At 42.3% G+C, this 19443-nt stretch overlaps 1 protein-coding gene across 1 annotated transcript in view; it reads right to left on the bottom strand.

Annotated features, from left to right (window-relative positions):
* Positions 1-2724: 2724 nt before the first annotated feature.
* ANXA13 (annexin A13) overlaps positions 2725-19443 on the bottom strand; it is a 62224-nt gene continuing 45505 nt past the window's right edge. Inside the window, exons 10-11 of the mRNA XM_069731852.1 lie at positions 5290-5402; positions 2725-2973 (exon numbers count right to left, since the gene is read on the bottom strand). Of these exons, the coding sequence (XP_069587953.1) occupies positions 2854-2973; positions 5290-5402 (233 nt within the window). The 3' untranslated portion in view covers positions 2725-2853. The remainder of the gene's footprint in view (positions 2974-5289; positions 5403-19443) is intronic.

The raw sequence follows: 19443 nt of genomic DNA, 5'->3' as shown, positions 1-19443 counted from the left end.
TTCGGCAGGAAGAACGCAGGATAAATAGGTGCGTTTTTGCCGCTGATTTCCCCTCTCATTACTATGGGTGAAATCTGAAGCTTGAAAGACGCTATTTTTTGGAGGAGAGTTTTCTTTTGTCAGGAAGAGGGTTTTTTAAAGCATTTTTTTAGATTTTTTTTTGCTTTTTGATTTGACAGTTCCTAGTTTGGGGAAAGACTCTCATGTGAACAGGAAAGTGGATTTCCTATAGAAATGAATAGAAAGATTTCCCAGTGTTTTTTTAATGGTTTTTGAAGAGGATTTTTTAAAAAAATACATGGGTGGTTGATTATTGAGCGCAATTACCAGAAATCTCTCTACAGATTATTTGTGACCTGGAGGTCTAAGTGATGGAATAAGTTAATAGATGCATATTTGGAGTTTAGAGCAGTGAGGGGGTTAATTTTGACATTCACCTTGGGCTAGAGTGGTGAAAGTGTTAATGGAGACATCTTTGGTGGTCTAAAGCAGTGTGGGGGTTAATTTTGAGATCCCTGGTGGTCGAGTGTAATAAATAGATTATTGATTTGTGTAGGGCTTTATTGTAAAACCACTGATGGTTTAGGGGTCTGCAATAATTTAATAGTATAGTGTCTGCCTCTGGGGGTCTAGCATTATGAAGGGATTAAAAGTATAGTCCCTGGTGGTATAGGATAGTAAAATGAATCAAAATACAGTCCCTGGTGGTCTAGGGGTATTGTGATGTGCATAAAACATTACTCCCATTTTAACTAGTGATAACCTATCTATATGTAGTGCCCCATTTCAATGAAGTGATGGCCTCCACTTATTGTCTCCTGGACTTCCCAAAATAGCAATTACTTCATTCAAACTGGGCACGGCAGATCCCCATTTTCAAGACCAGCGGGGGTCACCCAGAAATCAACAATAAGTGATAACTTGTTAAAATTGGAATAACCTTTCAATAGTATAGGGCCTAATATAGTGAAGTGATTAAATAGTACAGTCCCTGGTGGTCTAGGATAGTAAAGTGATAAAATAATAGTTACTGGTGGTCTAGGATAGTAAAGTGATAAAATTATAAAGTCCCTGGTGGTCTGGGATAGTAAAGTGATAAAATAATACAGTCCCTGGTGGTCTAGGATAGTAAAGTGATAAAATAATACAGTTACTGGTGGTCTAGGATAGTAAAATGATAAAATAATACAGTCCCTGGTGGTCTAGGATAGTAAAGTGATAAAATAATACAGTCCCTGGTGGTCTAGGATAGTAAAGTGATAAAATAATACAGTCCCTGGTGGTCTAGGATAGTAAAGTGATAAAATAATACAGTCCCTGGTGGTCTAGGATAGTAAAGTGATAAAATTATAAAGTCCCTGGTGGTCTGGGATAGTAAAGTGATAAAATAATACAGTCCCTGGTGGTCTAGGATAGTAAAGTGATAAAATAATACAGTCCCTGGTGGTCTAGGATAGTAAAGTGATAAAATAATACAGTCCCTGGTGGTCTGGGATAGTAAAGTGATAAAATAATACAGTCCTTGGTGGTCTAGGATAGTAAAGTGATAAAATAATACAGTTCCTGTTGGTCTAGGAGAGTGAAGTGATAAAAGAGTATAGTCCCTTTTGTGTCACAGCCCCCGAAGGAAGCCCCCGCGAAACGCGCGTTGGGGCTGACAGCATCTGGTCCCAGGTGGATACAATGGGTAAGAGCAGAATTTAGCTTTACTTTTGCACTTTTTGTCTCCCTTAAAGTGGTATACACCTTATTCCTTTAGTTAAGAAATATATATGCATGCTATGCAAAAAGTTTATGGATTAATAACTTTTGTGGCCTGGGAACAATTACTGTATGGGCACTAGCACTTTATTAATATTTAACATCTGCGTAAATCATCTATTCACTTTGTCGCTTCATGTTAATTTTGTTACAAAATTTTCAATGCACTAGTTTGTTTATAAATAAACTTTATATAATTTTTATGGGATACATTTTTCTCTTTTTTTCTTCCGTTTTCACTAATTATGGGGTATCCCGTGCTAAAATAGCCCCCCTCACCACTTGGTATAGGGTTTAATTTATGTTTTAATATGCAGACAGAATTGTGTTCACATGATGAGGGAAGCCTGAAAAGCTTATGTGTTCCACAACTACACTCACTTCCCCCCTCAGGGAGCAGAAAGCAGACTACAAGTTGGATGATTTCTGTAAGTTTTCTCCTATTTATTTTGATACTGTTTTGCTTAAGTTATATGTCTTTTTATTATCATATTTTTATACCTTTTTCTTATTGTAAGCATTGAACCTTTTTCTATTAAAGTATAACCGTTTAATAAGTTGAACCTTGAATGTTCTAAAGAATCCATAGCCTAGAGGTGTGTGAGCCTTATGAGTGATAGACATACTTTTATTAGTTATTTCTGGGACTCATCGCCCATGTATTCGGTGAGTGGTGGCAGCGTGTATGAGCGGGTGTGTGGCCTGGGTCGGTGTGTGATTTATGCTCCCTTTACAGCATAGGACAGAGGTTGAATGCTGGACGGAGAGTGGGGAGATAGATTAACCCTTGCAGGTACAACCCCAAGTCACGTGTGAGAGCGGGCACGTGACGAATAAGTGACACCACGGAGCAGCGATCCGTGACAATTGTGTTCTGTTTCAAGGATTTTCATTACAATTCTATCGAAACGTCTGTATAAATATTGTATAAATATTGAAAATGACGTAAAATGAGCAACAAGGTGATTGAGGAAAGTCTTTATTCAGTCGCTGTCAGTTTTCTTTTGTGTTTAACATATGGAGATAACGTGCAGATTCCTAGAAATCAGCGTCTCTTCTTCCCTGGACGGAGAAAAATCTACAAAATAGGGTTTAATGCAGAAGAGCGAGGAGCAGTCTGCAGAAGTCTCCCGACGTGTCTGATTTTATGGCATCGGATAAACTCTTCTTGTACAGCTCCTGGTATCTTTGTTTGATTGTCTCCAGGTCAATCTGTGAAGAAAGAAATTGTAAACGAGGATTATTCGCAAAATTTACAAAATCACAAAAGTTACATTCTGCAATAAACCGATCTAACAAAACCAATAGTAAATAGTTCAGCACAACTAATACAGTATAACTAGTGGTTGATAATTTTACTATCAACTACAGTCTCAGAATTATCAACCCCATCATTGCAAGAGTCTTTAGTATTTAGTATAATCCCTCTGGCTGTTATAACCTGCTGCAAAATTGATACATAGCCAGACACTCGCTTTTGACAGCCTTCCTGAGAAATCTTAGGTCATTCCTCATCAGCATTGGTTCTTCACCGTAGGCATCTCCGAGCAACCACCATGCTTGACTGTAGGCATTGAGTCACCACCATGCTTTGCAATAGGTATTACTGAGTCACTGCCATGCTTCACTATAGACACTGCTGAGCCACCACAATGCATATCACTGTCATGCTTCACTGTAACCACTGATGGGTCACCACCATGCTTTACTGTCCTCACCACTGAGCCACTGCCATGCTTCACTATAGTCATCACTTAGCCACCACCGTGCTTCACTGTAGCCATCACTGACTAACCACAATGCTTTACTGTAGCCATCGCTGAGCCACTTCCATGCTTCACAGTAGCCATCAACGAGCCACCGTCATGCTTTGCTGTAGGCAGCACCGTGCCACCACTATGCTTCATTGTTCCCACCACTGAGTCACCCCCATGATTCACTGCAAATATCACAAAGCCACCACCATGCTTCACAGTAGGTGATCTATTTAGTGTGTGCCTCATTCTTCCTCCTCCAGACTTATCGCTGATTCATGAGCCCCAGAAGTTCCGTTTTTGTTTCATTACTCAACCAAACAGAATTCCAAAACTTCTGACTTATTTTTTTTTTTGGCTTTTAACATAATGGAACAAACTTTTCTTATGCTTTTGGGTCAGTAGAGATGACATCATGGAGCTCGAGTATTGAGACCTTCAGCGTTTAATATGTGCCGAGTTTTTGATCACCGTCCTCCTCAGGGATCTGAGCCGGTGACAGCTCCTTCTCTCTGTAGTGTAGTCGGTGTTGATAGAATTTTGATCTTACAAACTTTGATTTCTACTGTATCTCTAGGAACATTCAATGTCTTTGTGTCTTTTGCATTCTTTTCCTTGTTTTTACAAGGCAGTGATATCTTTTGGTAACTTTTTGGTCTTCTCTTTGACAACCTAAGAGCGCTAGTAATCTGGACGACACTGTCAAGAAGCCTCAGGAACACTGGCATCTTGCTACAGATCACATTAACAGCAGGTTAATCTACTAAGGGATCTACTAAGTATTAAAGACTTGTCGTGAAGGGGTGAGTTATTCTGAGACTGCAGGAGTCATAAAAAGCGGCATTTTGGGTTGAATTTGGAGATCCCTTTTGTTATATTAGTTGTCGTTGATCTATTTAGATTGTTCTTGTTTAATTTATTGCAAACAGGAGAAAGTTTCTAAATGTTGTTAATAAGTCTATGTGGCAATTCTGCACTGTAGTTCAACAGTAATAATATAGAATGCAAATTGCTTTATAAATCCCCCCCCCCCCCCCGTCCTATATTTCCTCATCATGTTGCGTCATTTTTTCCAAAACAGAACAGTGTACTCTACTGTGGACATAGAATGTGGAGTAAAGGTAAATATATCTGCTGCCCCCTAGTGTCCAACTAGGAAATAGAAACCCAAAATAGATTCCACCAAATACACCACATATTAGCTCTGTGGTTATCAGCAGCGAGGATTCAAAGTTGTGTATAGACGTATAAAAAAAAAAAAAAAAAAAAAGTAAATGTTATAATTTTTTTAAGTTTGCTTTCCTCACCCTCCCCTGGTCCAACTATGTGTCTCCAAAGCTTTCGGGTGTCTTATCGTCTGCAGTCCTGACTTTATATCAATGTCAACACTACAGACAATACCAGACGCTGGGACCGAGGGAGGATGAGTCGGGCACAGTTTGTTTAAAACAAACTGCATGTAGGGGACGGGAGCTTTTCTTCAAATGAAAAACCCCCTTTAAAGGCACTTAGCCACAAAAGAAGACACCGCCATTACAATGGCGCATATTTGCGCATGATTCGAGCTTGAGGTGTTGCAATATCTCATCTCTAGCTTTATGTAAGGATGTGTCAAACAGCGCCACTCTCATCTATAGGTCGCGTCGGGTATTGCAGCTCAGTCCTATCACTGTACACTGTGTGTACGGCCATGGTGTAGGATGAAGTAAGATTCCTCTAGCCCCTGTAAAGGTAAATTAAGAAATGATTCCTCCCATAATACTCCGTCTCTTACCTCTGCCCTGGTGACAAGGATACGGATCAGCATGTCTTCATCTGTTCCAGCTCCCTTCATGGCTTTGTTAAGTTTCTTGGCAAAATATCCTTGTGCATCCTTAGTGCATTGGGCTGAAAATAAGAAATAAATCACATTTGGTTCACTAAACCTTCTAGGTTAAAAAAAAGTCACATTTGATTTGCGCATGTTTTGGGGTAAAATATTTTTAGTGTTTGGTTTTCATTAAAAAATTTTGCAGCATTCGGCTTTTATCTGATATTTTTTTCCTCTGCACATTGCTTGGTTGTATAAGGAGTTCACTGACTGATGTAACTAATTTATATGTCTTTTTCTGTACTCCTCTGTGCTGATTAATGACCACAGACCAAACAACCTGGTCCTGCAGTGATAATCTTCTGCTGATAAAACTCTGATTGTATTGAAACTACAACCCACAGACACACAGCCTAGTAAGGGACGTATCCCTGGAGTCAGGATCTCTTCCCCTATATCATGCTGCTCTCAGATTATATAGCAAAGACTTGCAATGCTGACAGATTCCATTTAAAGAATCCAGTGTGGCGTGTCATGATTATCCTAAATATTCACTTTTGAGCACAGTTCTACACCCCTCATTCTGAAACATTAAAGTTGTAACACCGAGAAGGAATATTGGTGGAATGATGGAGATCACAGGATGGACCGAGATGTTACTGATCTGCTCATGGTGAAAATGTAAGGGTGTGGGCATGTGACCACGTTTCCCCCTTATAGAAATGGGTCTGAATGTTATGTGAATTGTTCTGCGCCTTTTGTAAATATTGTGTAGTGTTAATAGTATTGTGATGTAATGTGAATAGTGTCACCCACGAATGAGGCACTGCTCACTTTTGACTCAATCCTCACACTCCGCACTCCAGATCCTATTTGTCTTCTTAGCACGAAGCACCAGTCACTTTCCCTTACACTAGCCCATCCTACAGAGGGCTAGCCACAACCATTAACTCTTAACTTAATGATTGTGACTAGCCCACAGTGGGAGGGGCTAGTGGTGCTTCTTGCTAAGAAGACAGATAGGATCTGCAGTGCGAAGTGAGAGGACTGAGAATACAAAGTGAGCAGTGCCGCTTTCGAGGGTGACCCTGAGTGAGAGGAGACCAAAGAAGAGGGATAGCGAGATCCTGAGATCAAGTGACGGAGAGACAGAGTGGCCTTCCGGAGAAGAATAATGGAAGAGGACACCTAGCCACAAGACCCTGAGCTTGTAACGCAGAAGATAACGGGCCTAAATAGGACTAGTGAAGGGTCCCTAGCTAGAGTCGCAATGTTACTGATGTCATCGCTTTTCAGAGCTGCCAAATCTCGCGCTGCGCAGTGTGACCTAGAAATGGCTGTTTGCAAAGACTATGGAGCTTGAGTGCGAGGCTCCATAGACTCTGCATGGATGATTCACTAGATTTGCTTGGACAATATCGGACCTGTGTGGGACCTTTTTTATTTTTTAAATAAAGTGGTGAACCAGGGAAAGTGTGCTTATTTAAAAAAAAAAAAGAAACTATTTTTTATGTGCGTCAATTCTTTTCTTTCCCTGGGTTAGCAATGCACAATTCACAGCTGACATCAACTCTAAGCCTAATTATCCAGATTGCCAAATCACCAGGGCATTGGGAAAAGTGAAGGCGAAACACCACAGATCAGGGGTGTCAAACTGCATTCCTCGAGGGCTGCAAACAGGTCATGTTTTCAGGATTTCCTTGTACTGCACAGGTGATAATTTAATCACCTACACAAATAATGAGTTGGTGATTAAATTATCACCTGTGCAGTACAAGGAAATCCTGAAAACATGACCTGTTTGCAGCCCTCGAGGAATGCAGTTTGACACCCCTGCCATAGATGGAGCATCTCATGTGATACGCCACTTCTGGGGTGGATGCAGGCTTGTATTTTTAGTCTGGGGAAAGGCCAATATGCATGGACCTTCCCATCTTGATAATATCAACCCACAGCTGTCTGCTTTACCTTTGCTGGTTACAAAATAAGCTACACACACAAGGCAAACTATATATGTCACCTTTATCTATCTGTCTGCAGTGGTATGTTAAATTTTGTGCACCCCTGGTCAAAATTACTGTTATTGTGAACAGTTAAGCAAGTTGAAAATGAAATGATCTCTAAACGGGCTAAATTTACAGCTGACACATTTCCTTGTATTTTAGGCAAAATAAATATAAATATACAAAAGGAAAATGGGCTGATGCAAAAGTTTGGGCTCCCTGCATGGTTAGTACACTTTCTGTAGCCAGACAATAGTCTTTGAGCTCTTTTTTATAAGATTTTCATCCATTCTTCCTTGGAAATTTCTCCAGGTTCTGTGAGATTTCCGGGTCGTCTTTCATCCTCTGCTATTTTGAGATCTTGCCACAGATTTTCAATGATGTTCAGATCAGGAGACTGAGGGCCATTGTAAAACCTTCAGCTTGCACCTTTTGAAGTCGTCTATTTTGGATTTTGACGTGGGTTTAGCATCATTATCCATTTGTAGAAGCCATCCTCTTCCTCTTTTCATCTTCAGCTTTTTAGAGATGGTGTTATGTTTGCATCAAGAATTTGTAGAAATTCCACTGAATCCATTCTTCCCGTGAAATATTACCCATGCCATTGGCTGCAGCACAATCCCAAAGCATGATTGATCCATCCCCATGCTTAATGGTTGGCAAGATGTTCTTTTACTGAAATAGTGTGCCCTTTTTTCTTCACACATACCTTCCATTACTGTGGCCAAAGAGTTCTATTTTCATCTTATCTTGTCTCCAAATGCATCAGGCTTGTGTAGGCATTCTTTTCCATACTATTGATGCTGAATTTCATGGTGAGGATGGAGGAGAGGTTTTCTTCTGAAGACTCTTCTATGAAGGCCATAATTGTGCAGGTGTCTCTGAAGAGTAAAACAGTGTACCACAACTCCAGAGTCTGATAAATCTTTCTGAAGGTCTTTTGCAGTCAAGCAGGGGTTCTAATTTGCCTCTAGCAATCCTATGAGCAACTCTAACTAAAAATTTGCTTGTTCTTCCAGACCTTATCTTGACCTCCACTGTTCCTGTTAACTACCACTTCTTAATTACATTTCGAACTGAGGAAAGGGCAACTTGAAAATGCTTTGCTATCTTCTTATAGCCTTCTCCTGCTTTGTGGGCCTCCACCATTTTCATTTTCAGAGTGCTAGGCAGCTTTTTTTTTGGCACAAGGATAGAGGAAGCTGGGTTTTTATAAAGCTGGGAAATTTGCATTACTTGGTCTTTCTTAACGATGATAGTGACCAAAACATAACCCTAAAAGGCTGATTAAGGTCTGAATCCTTTTTCAAAGTTTTTTGAGCACACAAATCTCCAAGGGTGCCCATTTTCCTTTTTGTAATTTTTAAAATATATGATTTTTTTTTGCCTAAAATTCAAAGAAAATGACATGGGTCATGTTTAACCTTAGGCCTTTTAGTTTTAGCGATCATTTCAACTTGCTTAACTGTTCACGATAGCAGTAATTTTGACCAGGGGTGCCCAAACTTTTACATGCCACCGTATGTATATCTTTAACATCTAAAAACCTGTAATTTCTATTCTGCATTCTATTCCGGTGGGACATGGATGTCACAGGGACTGTACATGGACTTTTCACAGATGTCACACAGATAGTACACACGGATAGTACACATATACTAATGGACGCCCAACAGAAAAGTAAGAACAGACTGTTTCACGAGAATGTTTTTTAAGCGTTCGTGTAAAGGGCGGCCTGAGTTGAACTACTGCTCCCAGCATGCCCGAGGTTCCTTATCATATTTGTATTCTCGGGCTACAATGAGTTACTGACACAAGTAAATATCAGCGTTTCAATAACTCCATATAATATTAATTGCGCCGGTAATGACCGCAGACCAGAAACTTTGCGGAATGATTTCCACATTAATGCGTGATTATCAGATCTCAGACATTAGCAGAGCCGCGCTGGGAGAAGGATCCGGGTCAGGACAAGGGCAGGACAGGCGTGAGATTGCACCGACATCCCAGCAATGGAATTCCTGGCCCATGTCTGTGTATGAGTCATGTGTCAGCGGGTACAAGGGGTCTATGCCCCGCCGCCCCCGCAGTTTGTACTGTGTGCAAATCGTTTATTATTGTAAAAACAAGAACATTTATGTGAAAGAAAAACGTCTGTGCAGCTAATAATGTAATAACCTCTATGAAAGGGGCTGACTAATTTCTCAGATTGTGAGGTTCTTCGCTGATTATAGGGGCTGGGAGGTGTCAGGAATTTGAGCAGGAATGATTTGTATAGCACTCCCGCAGGTATAAAGAGGAATTGCAGGGGACATACAGATGATGCCTTTTTTAAACTAAACTGAATTAACAGTACTAACGTGTAATAATAATCTAGTTAAAAATTAAGTGTAAATAGGTTGTGTCAACAGAAACTGCCCTGACGAGAACGATGGCAGCCTCTGTGCATTGAACGATCTATTACAGATCTACTACCGATCGCTCGGAGTACATCGTTTGTCGCAATCCATTAGTGTAAACATGTATCAGACGCTGGATGCATGATTTCAGCCAGGTAAGATTCACCCTGAAACTTAAAGGGAACCTGTCACCTGAATTTGGCGGGACAGGTTGGCGGTCATATGGGCGGGGTTTTCGGGTGTTTGATTCAAAACTGTGCCGCTAATTATAGACATGTCTTTAATCTTCCCTTCATCTCTAAACTCCTCGAACGCCTGGTCCACTCCTGTCTTACCCGCTATCTCTCAGATAACTCTCTTCTCGACCCTCTTCAATCTGGCTTCCGCTCTTTACACTCTACTGAAACTGCCCTCATTAAAGTCTCTAATGACCTACTCACAGCTAAATCTAATGGTCACTACTCCATGCTAATTCTCTTGGATCTCTCTGCAGCATTTGACACTGTGGATCATCAGCTCCTCCTCACTATGCTCCGCTCCATCGGCCTCAAGGACACCGTTCTCTCCTGGTTCTCCTCCTATCTCTCTGACCGATCCTTCACTGTATGTTTTGCTGGTTCCTCCTCCTCTCACCTTCCCCTTACTGTTGGGGTTCCTCAAGGATCAGTCCTAGGCCCCCTACTCTTCTCGTTGTATACTGCCCCTATTGGACAAACAATCAGTAGATTTGGTTTCCAGTACCATCTCTATGCTGACGACACCCAATTATACACTTCTGCTCCCGATATCACACCGACCTTTTTAGAAAACACCAGTGATTGTCTTACCGCTGTCTCTAACATCATGTCCTCCCTCTATCTGAAACTAAACCTGTCAAAAACTGAACTCCTCGTGTTCTCTCCCTCTACTAACCTACCTTTGCCTGACATTGCCATCTCCGTGTGCGGTTCCACCATTACTCCAAAGCAACATGCCCGCTGCCTTGGGGTCATCCGCTCCAATCTGTCCTGAATGCTGCTGCCAGGATCATATTCCTCACCAACCGTTACACCGATGCCTCTACCCTGTGCCAGTCATTACACTGGCTACCCATCCACTCCAGAATCCAGTACAAAACTACTACCCTCATCCACAAAGCACTCCATGGCTCAGCACCACCCTACATCTCCTCTCTGGTCTCAGTCTACCACCCTACCCGTGCCCTCCGCTCCGCTGATGACCTCAGGTTAGCATCCTCAATAATCAGAACCTCCCACTCCCGTCTCCAAGACTTTACACGTGCTGCGCCGATTCTTTGGAATGCACTACCTAGGTTAATACGATTAATCCCCAATCCCCACAGTTTTAAGCGTGCCCTAAAAACTCATTTGTTCAGACTGGCCTACCGCCTCAATGCATTAACCTAACGATCCCTGTGTGGCCTATTTATAATAAAAAAAAAAAAAAAAAAAAAAAAAGGTTCCTCGCATCATGTTCTCATACACTTTATGCAGTATTAGCCCTCTGTGTCTGTACTGCTACATACTTAGGCAGGTAACTGGTTCATGCAGCTTTACATGAACACCTGAGCCTTACACTATAGCTGGTCCGAATAACTAAAGCAATTGTTACCATCCACCTCTCGTGTCTCCCCTTTTCCCCATAGTTTGTAAGCTTGCGAGCAGGGCCCTCACTCCTCCTGGTATCTGTTTTGAACTGTATTTCTGTTATGATGTAATGTTTATTGTCTGTACAAGTCCCCTCCATAATTTGTAAAGCGCTGCGGAATATGTTGGCGCTATATAAATAAAATTATTATTATTATTATTATTTGATTCACCCTTTCCTTACCCGCTGGCTGCATGCTGGCCGCAATATTGGGTTGAAGTTCATGCTGTGTCCTCCGAAGTACACGCCTGCGCAAGGCAATCTTGCCTTGCGCACGCGCAGTATGCTTTGCCCAACGGCGGGCAAAGCCAAAAAGCATTAGTGCGCATGCGCAGGTGCACTATGTCCTGGAACGCAGTGAAATACTTTCGGGACATAGTGCGCCTGCGCATGCGCACTAATGCTTTTCAGAGGCATGTACTACGGAGGACAGAGAATGAACTTCAACCCAATATTGCGGCCAGCATGCAGCCAGCGGGTAAGGAAAGGGTGAATCAAACACCTGAAAACCCCGCCCATATGACCGCAAACCTGTCCCGCCAAATTCAGGTAACAGGAATCTGTATAGTTAGGGGTCGAGTTACTCTTTTCTGTATACCTATTATTTTTATTTTTGCATCATGATATATTTGTCATTTTAAAATGATCTACAAATCTATTAAATTCAATGTGTGTCCGGTATTGTCTATAGACAGACATCCACGGTCCTCCAGACACATGAACTCCACCTGACATGACTCTCAGCTGTATGTAACATAGAAAGATCATGCGCAAAATATATATAATTATTGCAATTACACGTGTTTTGTTTTACACACGTTTCTTTCCTTTGTGTGTATTGGAACACCACAAAAAAAAAAAAAAAAAAACAGAAAAAGAGGGAAATTGGACAGAATTTTACACGAAACCCCAAAAATGGGCTGAACAAAATTGTTGGCACCCTCAACTTAATATTTGGTTGCACACCCTTTGGAATAAATACAGTGGGGCAAAAAAGTATTTAGTCAGTCAGCAATAGTGCAAGTTCCACCACTTAAAAAGATGAGAGGCGTCTGTAATTTACATCATAGGTAGACCTCAACTATGGGAGACAAACTGAGAAAAAAAATCCAGAAAATCACATTGTCTGTTTTTTTAACATTTTATTTACATATTATGGTGGAAAATAAGTATTTGGTCAGAAACAAAATTTCATCTCAATACTTTGTAATATATCCTTTGTTGGCAATGACAGAGGTCAAACGTTTTCTGTAAGTCTTCACAAGGTTGCCACACACTGTTGTTGGTATGTTGGCCCATTCCTCCATGCAGATCTCCTCTAGAGCAGTGATGTTTTTGGCTTTTCGCTTGGCAACACGGACTTTCAACTCCCTCCAAAGGTTTTCTATAGGGTTGAGATCTGGAGACTGGCTAGGCCACTCCAGGACCTTGAAATGCTTCTTACGAAGCCACTCCTTCGTTGCACTGGCGGTGTGCTTTGGATCATTGTCATGTTGAAAGACCCAGCCACGTTTCATCTTCAATGCCCTTGCTGATGGAAGGAGGTTTGCACTCAAAATCTCACAATACATGGCCCCATTCATTCTTTCATGTACCCGGATCAGTCGTCCTGGCCCCTTTGCAGAGAAACAGCCCCAAAGCATGATGTTTCCACCACCATGCTTTACAGTAGGTATGGTGTTTGATGGATGCAACTCAGTATTCTTTTTCATCCAAACACGACAAGTTGTGTTTCTACCAAACAGTTCCAGTTTGGTTTCATCAGACCATAGGACATTCTCCCAAAACTCCTCTGGATCATCCAAATGCTCTCTAGCAAACTTCAGACGGGCCCGGACATGTACTGGCTTAAGCAGTGGGACACGTCTGGCACTGCAGGATCTGAGTCCATGGTGGCGTAGTGTGTTACTTATGGTAGGCCTTGTTACATTGGTCCCAGCTCTCTGCAGTTCATTCACTAGGTCCCCCCGCTTGGGTCTGGGATTTTTGCTCACCGATCTTGTGATCATTCTGACCCCACGGGGTGGGATTTTGCATGGAGCCCCAGATCGAGGGAGATTATCAGTGGTCTTGTATGTCTTCCATTTTCTAATTATTGCTCCCACTGTTGATTTCTTCACTCCAAGCTGGTTGGCTATTGCAGATTCAGTCTTCCCAGCCTGGTGCAGGGCTACAATTTTGTTTCTGGTGTCCTTTGACAGCTCTTTGGTCTTCACCATAGTGGAGTTTGGAGTCAGACTGTTTGAGGGTGTGCACAGGTGTCTTTTTATACTGATAACAAGTTTAAACAGGTGCCATTACTACAGGTAATGAGTGGAGGAAAGAGGAGACTCTTAAAGAAGAAGTTACAGGTCTGTGAGAGCCAGAAATCTTGATTGTTTGTTTCTGACCAAATACTTATTTTCCACCATAATATGCAAAAAAAATGTTAAAAAAACAGACAATGTGATTTTCTGGATTTTTTTTTCTCAGTTTGTCTCCCATAGTTGAGGTCTACCTATGATGTAAATTACAGACGCCTCATCTTTTTAAGTGGTGGAACTTGCACTATTGCTGACTGACTAAATACTTTTTTGCCCCACTGTAACTGCAATCAATCGCTTCCTATAATCATCAACAAGCTTCTTACTCCTCTCACCTAGAATTTTGGACCACTTTTTTGCAAACTGCTCCAGGTCTCTCATATGTGAAGGCGCCTTCTCCCAACAACAATTTTAAGATCTTTCCACAGGTGATCAATGAGATTTAGATCCGGACTCATTGCTGACCACTTCAGAACTCTCCAGTACTTTGTTTCCATCCATTAGGTGTTTCTTGAAGTATGTTTGGGGTCATTGTTCTGCTGAAAAACCCATGACCTAAGATGCAAACCCAGCTTTTTGACACTGGGCACTACATTGCGACCCAAAATCCTTTGGTAATTTTCAGATATCATGATGCCTTGCACACAGTCAAGGCACCCAGTGCCAGATGCAAAACAACCCTAAAACATCCTTGAGCCTCCACCATGTCTGCCTGTAGGTGTTGTGTTCTTATATTTGTAGGCCTCATTCAGTTTTCGGTAAACAGTAAAATGATGTGCTTTGCCAAAAAGCTCTATCTTGGTCTCATTGATCCACAAGATGCTTTCCCAAAAGGATTTTGGCTTTCTCACATACATTTTGGCAAACTGGTCTTGGTTGCTAACTATGCAGAGAGCAGCAGCTGATGACAAATGATTTTGACTGCTGCACTCTGCATAGGCAGCGACAGTGCTGAATCATGTGCCTGCATTGTGTTGTACTGTGCTCTTCATCAGCTCTCTGCCTCACTTCTCATTTGTAACATCTATCTAATGACGTTTCTTTGTTAACTACAGCTGAGAGTCAGGTGCAAAAAAAAAAAAAACTAGACAAAAACCACATTAGAATAAATGTTATGGGCTAAAGCTAGGCTTGCTGTTAGTGTTAATACTGTGTAAGGGTTATGGCTAGTGTAATAAAATAGCTACGTAGAAAAAAGTTATAAAAAAATAACAAGTATAAAATATCAATGTAACAATGGCTTACTTTATTAATAAATTATTAATTTCAGCAAAAAGCAGAACAAAAAAACTTCAAACTATATTTCGGTTGTGTGAACCGAGCCAGCCAGGAGTATAGTGGTAATTATCTCTTCTGCCAGAAAAAGACAAAAGCCCACACATAAGTGTGACCACAGACAGATCTACCAACGTTCTACCACGTTCCCAGAACTTCTCGTCTCCCAGGAATTACAATAGATGATTAATGCTTGCCCTATTCACCAGGGCGGTGATATTGCCCCGGGCATTGTGTGCAGGCAAACCCCTAAATTACAGATTGTGACGTACATTCAGATAGATGTATGTCAAAGGCAGAAGAAAAGTTATAGGTTTGTAAGTCATTGTACAGGAGGAGGAGGTGAGCTGTGACATCACCTATTGTGAATGGTGGATCCTGTGTTATTTGGTGTATATAGAGGAGCTATCAGTCATTGTACAGGAGGAGGAGGTGAGCTGTGACATCACCTACTGTGAACGGTGGATCCTGTGTTATCTACTGTGTATAGAGGTGTTATCAGTCATTGTACAGGACGAGGAAGTCAGCAGTTGGTGCGCCCCGAGACACAGGGCCGCGGGTTACTCGGTACGGGTCCTCTCTGGCTCAGTTCTGGGGATGTCACGGTGGCTGGACCCGTGACCCTGCTAAGGGACGTCCAATAAAAGGGATGATGAAAGTCAAATAATGCTTCGTGACGCCACCTGTGGTATTCGGCCAGGGAGACCGATGCTGCTTGGGGTCCGCTGGGGTGATGGAATGGCAGCTAGATGGTATACCTTCCCGCAGGTGAAGTGTGTCCCCAGGGCTTCCCAATAATGTAGATGGCGATGGTGTGAGGTGCAGTCAATAACGAGGACACAGGGTTGCAGTCTCTTTACCTTTTTACTGAAGGCTTCAGGATCCTCAATCCAGAGCACAGTTAGCAGGGCTTTCTGAGACCGGCCGGTTCGAAGGCACATCCAGAGTTCCCTTTGCAGGTGGAAATCGTGGCCTACCACTAGCACCTGTGTGTTGTAGTGCTACCCTGCTGAGCATTCGGAATAGTCCTCACAACTTCTATTCTCATTCTTTCTATTCTCCGTCCCTCAGGTTTGTTATGGCTAGGACGCACCCGTTTGACGGGAAGGCTCGGAGCTATTCTGAGACCCTAGAGACGCCCCTCTCCACGTTTGCCCCCTATGTCTTCTTAGGTGATGTATGTTAGACAGCCAACCTATAATTAACTGTCCTGCGGTATTTGAAGTAAGGCATAAAGTCAGTTACTTCCTCGGTGTTCCGGTCACCGGCTACGCGCCTCAGTAGGATGTTGCCGTTCTCGGGGCACGACTCCTACTGGCTCTCCTTTGTGCTTTGATCTCGTTTCTCACTGTCCACAATATCCTTCGCTTCGTGTCCTTTCTTTAGATGCCGCCGCAGGGTAGCGCAGGTGCGGCTCCGTAACGTTCTATCCTTGTCGCTAGGTGCCTACCAGGTTCCCACGCCTGACAGGGACCCCCCTGAATCTTCCCCGCAACACCCGCTGCCACGGGATGTTGCCTGGACAAAACCCAGTCAGCTTCTAACTAACTTCCTATCCAACCCCTAGTTTTACCAGTGTGAGGAGTGGCCTAATAAATAGAACCTTTTGCTCCCCCTAGTGGCCGGAGTGTGAAGTGTACTGTGTGCTTGTGATACCTTATCAGATGAACTCCTTTAGTGCCATCAGACGTACCATCACTCCCCTTAGTGGCAGAGCGATACTACTGCAACGACCAGGTCTCTGGGGCGCTGCACTGTGATATCACCTATTGTGAATGGTGGATCCTGTGTTATCTACTGTGTATAGAGGTGTTATCAGTCATTCTACAGGGGGGAAGGTGAGCTGTAACATCACCTATTGTGAATCCTGTGTTATCTACTGTATATAAAGGTGTGATCAGTCATTGTACAGGAGGATGTGAGCTGTGACATCATCTATTGTGAATGGTGGATCCTGTGTTATCTACTATATATAGAGGTGTTATCAGTCATTCTACAGGGGGGAAGGTGAGCTGTGACATCACCTATTGTGAATGGTGGATCCTGTATTATCTACTGTATATAGAGGTGTTATCAGTCATTGTACAGGAGAAGGAGGTGAGCTGTGACATCACCTATTGTGAATGGTGGATCCTGTGTTATCTACTGTATATAGAGGTGTTATTAGTCATTGTACAAGAGGAGGAGGTGAGCTGTAACATCACCTATTGTGAATGGTGGATCCTGTGTTATCTACTGTATATAGAGGTGTTATCAGTCATTGTACAGGAGGAGGAGGTGAGCTGTGATATCACCTATTGTGAATGGTGGGTCCTGTGTTATCTACTGTATATAGAGGTGTTATCAGTCATTGTACAGGAGGAGGAGGTGAGCTGTGATATCACCTATTGTGAATGGTGGATCCTGTGTTATCTGCTGTATATGGAGGGATTATCAGTCATTGTGCAGGAGACTTACATTCATGGACTGGAAGGAACATTGCATGATTCGGAAAGAGTAAATATATTAAAATGTAATATATTAAAAATGAACATTTTACCCAGACATTTATATCTCTTTCAGACCTAAAAAAAATACCTGAAAGCATTTGCCAAAACATTCGCAGATGTTTTTACTAAGTCTATATTCTCAAGCAGACGACCACGTATTTGTGGAGATATCTTGGTTAGATCCATACAGATGGGAGGTCTAAGGGTATGTTTCCACGTTCAGGAAACGCTGCGTTTTTGACGCTGCGTTGAGCCGCAACGTCAAAATCACAGCGTCCAGATGTTACAGCATAGTGGAGGGGATTTAATGAAATCCTGTCTCCACTATGCATTAAAAGACGCATGCGGCATACCCGCGGAAACGGACATGCGGCGCGTCTTTTAAGAATGCAGCATGTCCTTACATTGCTAAAACAACGCAAGGACAGCGCAGGTGACCTGCCAGTCACCTCAGGTGCAGATTTGGTCAGGATTTTACCTGCATAAAATCCTGACCAAATCCTCATGCAATCCTGAACGTGGACACATACCCTTAACCTTCCAGACTGTAGAAAATATGACATAATAAATAATAATAATAATTTTTATTTATATAGCGCCAACATATTCCGCAGCGCTTTACAAATTATAGAGGGGACTTGTACAGACAATAAACATTACATCATAACAGAAATACAGTTCAAAACAGATACCAGGAGGAGTGAGGGCCCTGCTCGCAAGCTTACAAACTATGGGGAAAAGGGGAGACACGAGAGGTGGATGGTAACAATTGCTTTAGTTATTCGGACCAGCTATAGTGTAAGGCTCAGGTGTTCATGTAAAGCTGCATGAACCAGTTACCTGCCTAAGTATGTAGCAGTACAGACACAGAGGGCTAATACTGCATAAAGTGTATGAGAACATGATGCGAGGAACCTTTTTTTTTTTTTTTTTTTTTTATTATAAATAGGCCACACAGGGATCGTTAGGTTAATGTGTTGAGGCGGTAGGCCAGTCTGAACAAATGAGTTTTTAGGGCACGCTTAAAACTGTGGGGATTGGGGATTAATCGTATTAACCTAGGTAGTGCATTCCAAAGAATCGGCGCAGCATGTGTAAAGTCTTGGAGACGGGAGTGGGAGGTTCTGATTATTGAGGATGCTAACCTGAGGTCATTAGCGGAGCGGAGGGCACGGGTAGGGTGGTAGACTGATACCAGGGAGGAGATGTAGGGTGGTGCTGAGCCATGGAGTGCTTTGTGGATGAGGGTAGTAGTTTTGTACTGGATTCTGGAGTGGATGGGTAGCCAGTGTAATGACTGGCACAGGGTAGAGGCATCGGTGTAACGGTTGGTGAGGAATATGATCCTGGCTGCAGCATTCAGGACAGATTGGAGCGGGGAGAGTTTTGCAAGAGGGAGACCGATTAGTAGAGAGTTACAATAGTCCAGACGAGAATGAATAAGTGAAACAGTAAGAGTTTTTGCAGAGTCGAAAGTAAGAAAAGGGCGAATTCTAGAAATGTTTTTGAGATGCAGGTAAGATGACATGGTGGCCATCCATGCTAGAATTTTAGATTTTTTTCCACCATCAGCCGGGAAACTCGGGCTCCGTACAGCTGAGTCTATCTACTCAAAGGCACTGACCTCTCTCCCCGGTGCCTCCCCCATCCCGTCTCTTAATCACATGTCATCTAGCACATATTTCACAATTGTGAGACACGGCAACATGACGATTTCTGTAATTGACCCCAGCAGAACATTATTCCACATCTCAAACAACTCTACCTTCTTACCAATATTATCCTCTAATCGATTCCTGGAAAGAAAAATATATTTTTGGTCCAACACCTTCCTAATGTCACCCGGTGAGATATTTTGGGGAACTCCTAGTCCTCCAAGAAAAAAATATAACTACAGACAACTAAAACACCTCTATTCAAAAATAAAGAAAACTATACAGCTTCACAGGGAGTCCACAAACTTTGAAAAATTGGTGTCTTTCATCATCCCCCTTCTTACGCC

The sequence above is a fragment of the Ranitomeya imitator genome, chromosome 6 (assembly GCF_032444005.1).
Source record: "Ranitomeya imitator isolate aRanImi1 chromosome 6, aRanImi1.pri, whole genome shotgun sequence".
Taxonomy (NCBI): domain Eukaryota; kingdom Metazoa; phylum Chordata; class Amphibia; order Anura; family Dendrobatidae; genus Ranitomeya; species Ranitomeya imitator.
The sequence above is the reverse complement of the archived record's forward strand: the minus strand, read 5'-3'. Positions and strand labels throughout refer to the sequence as shown.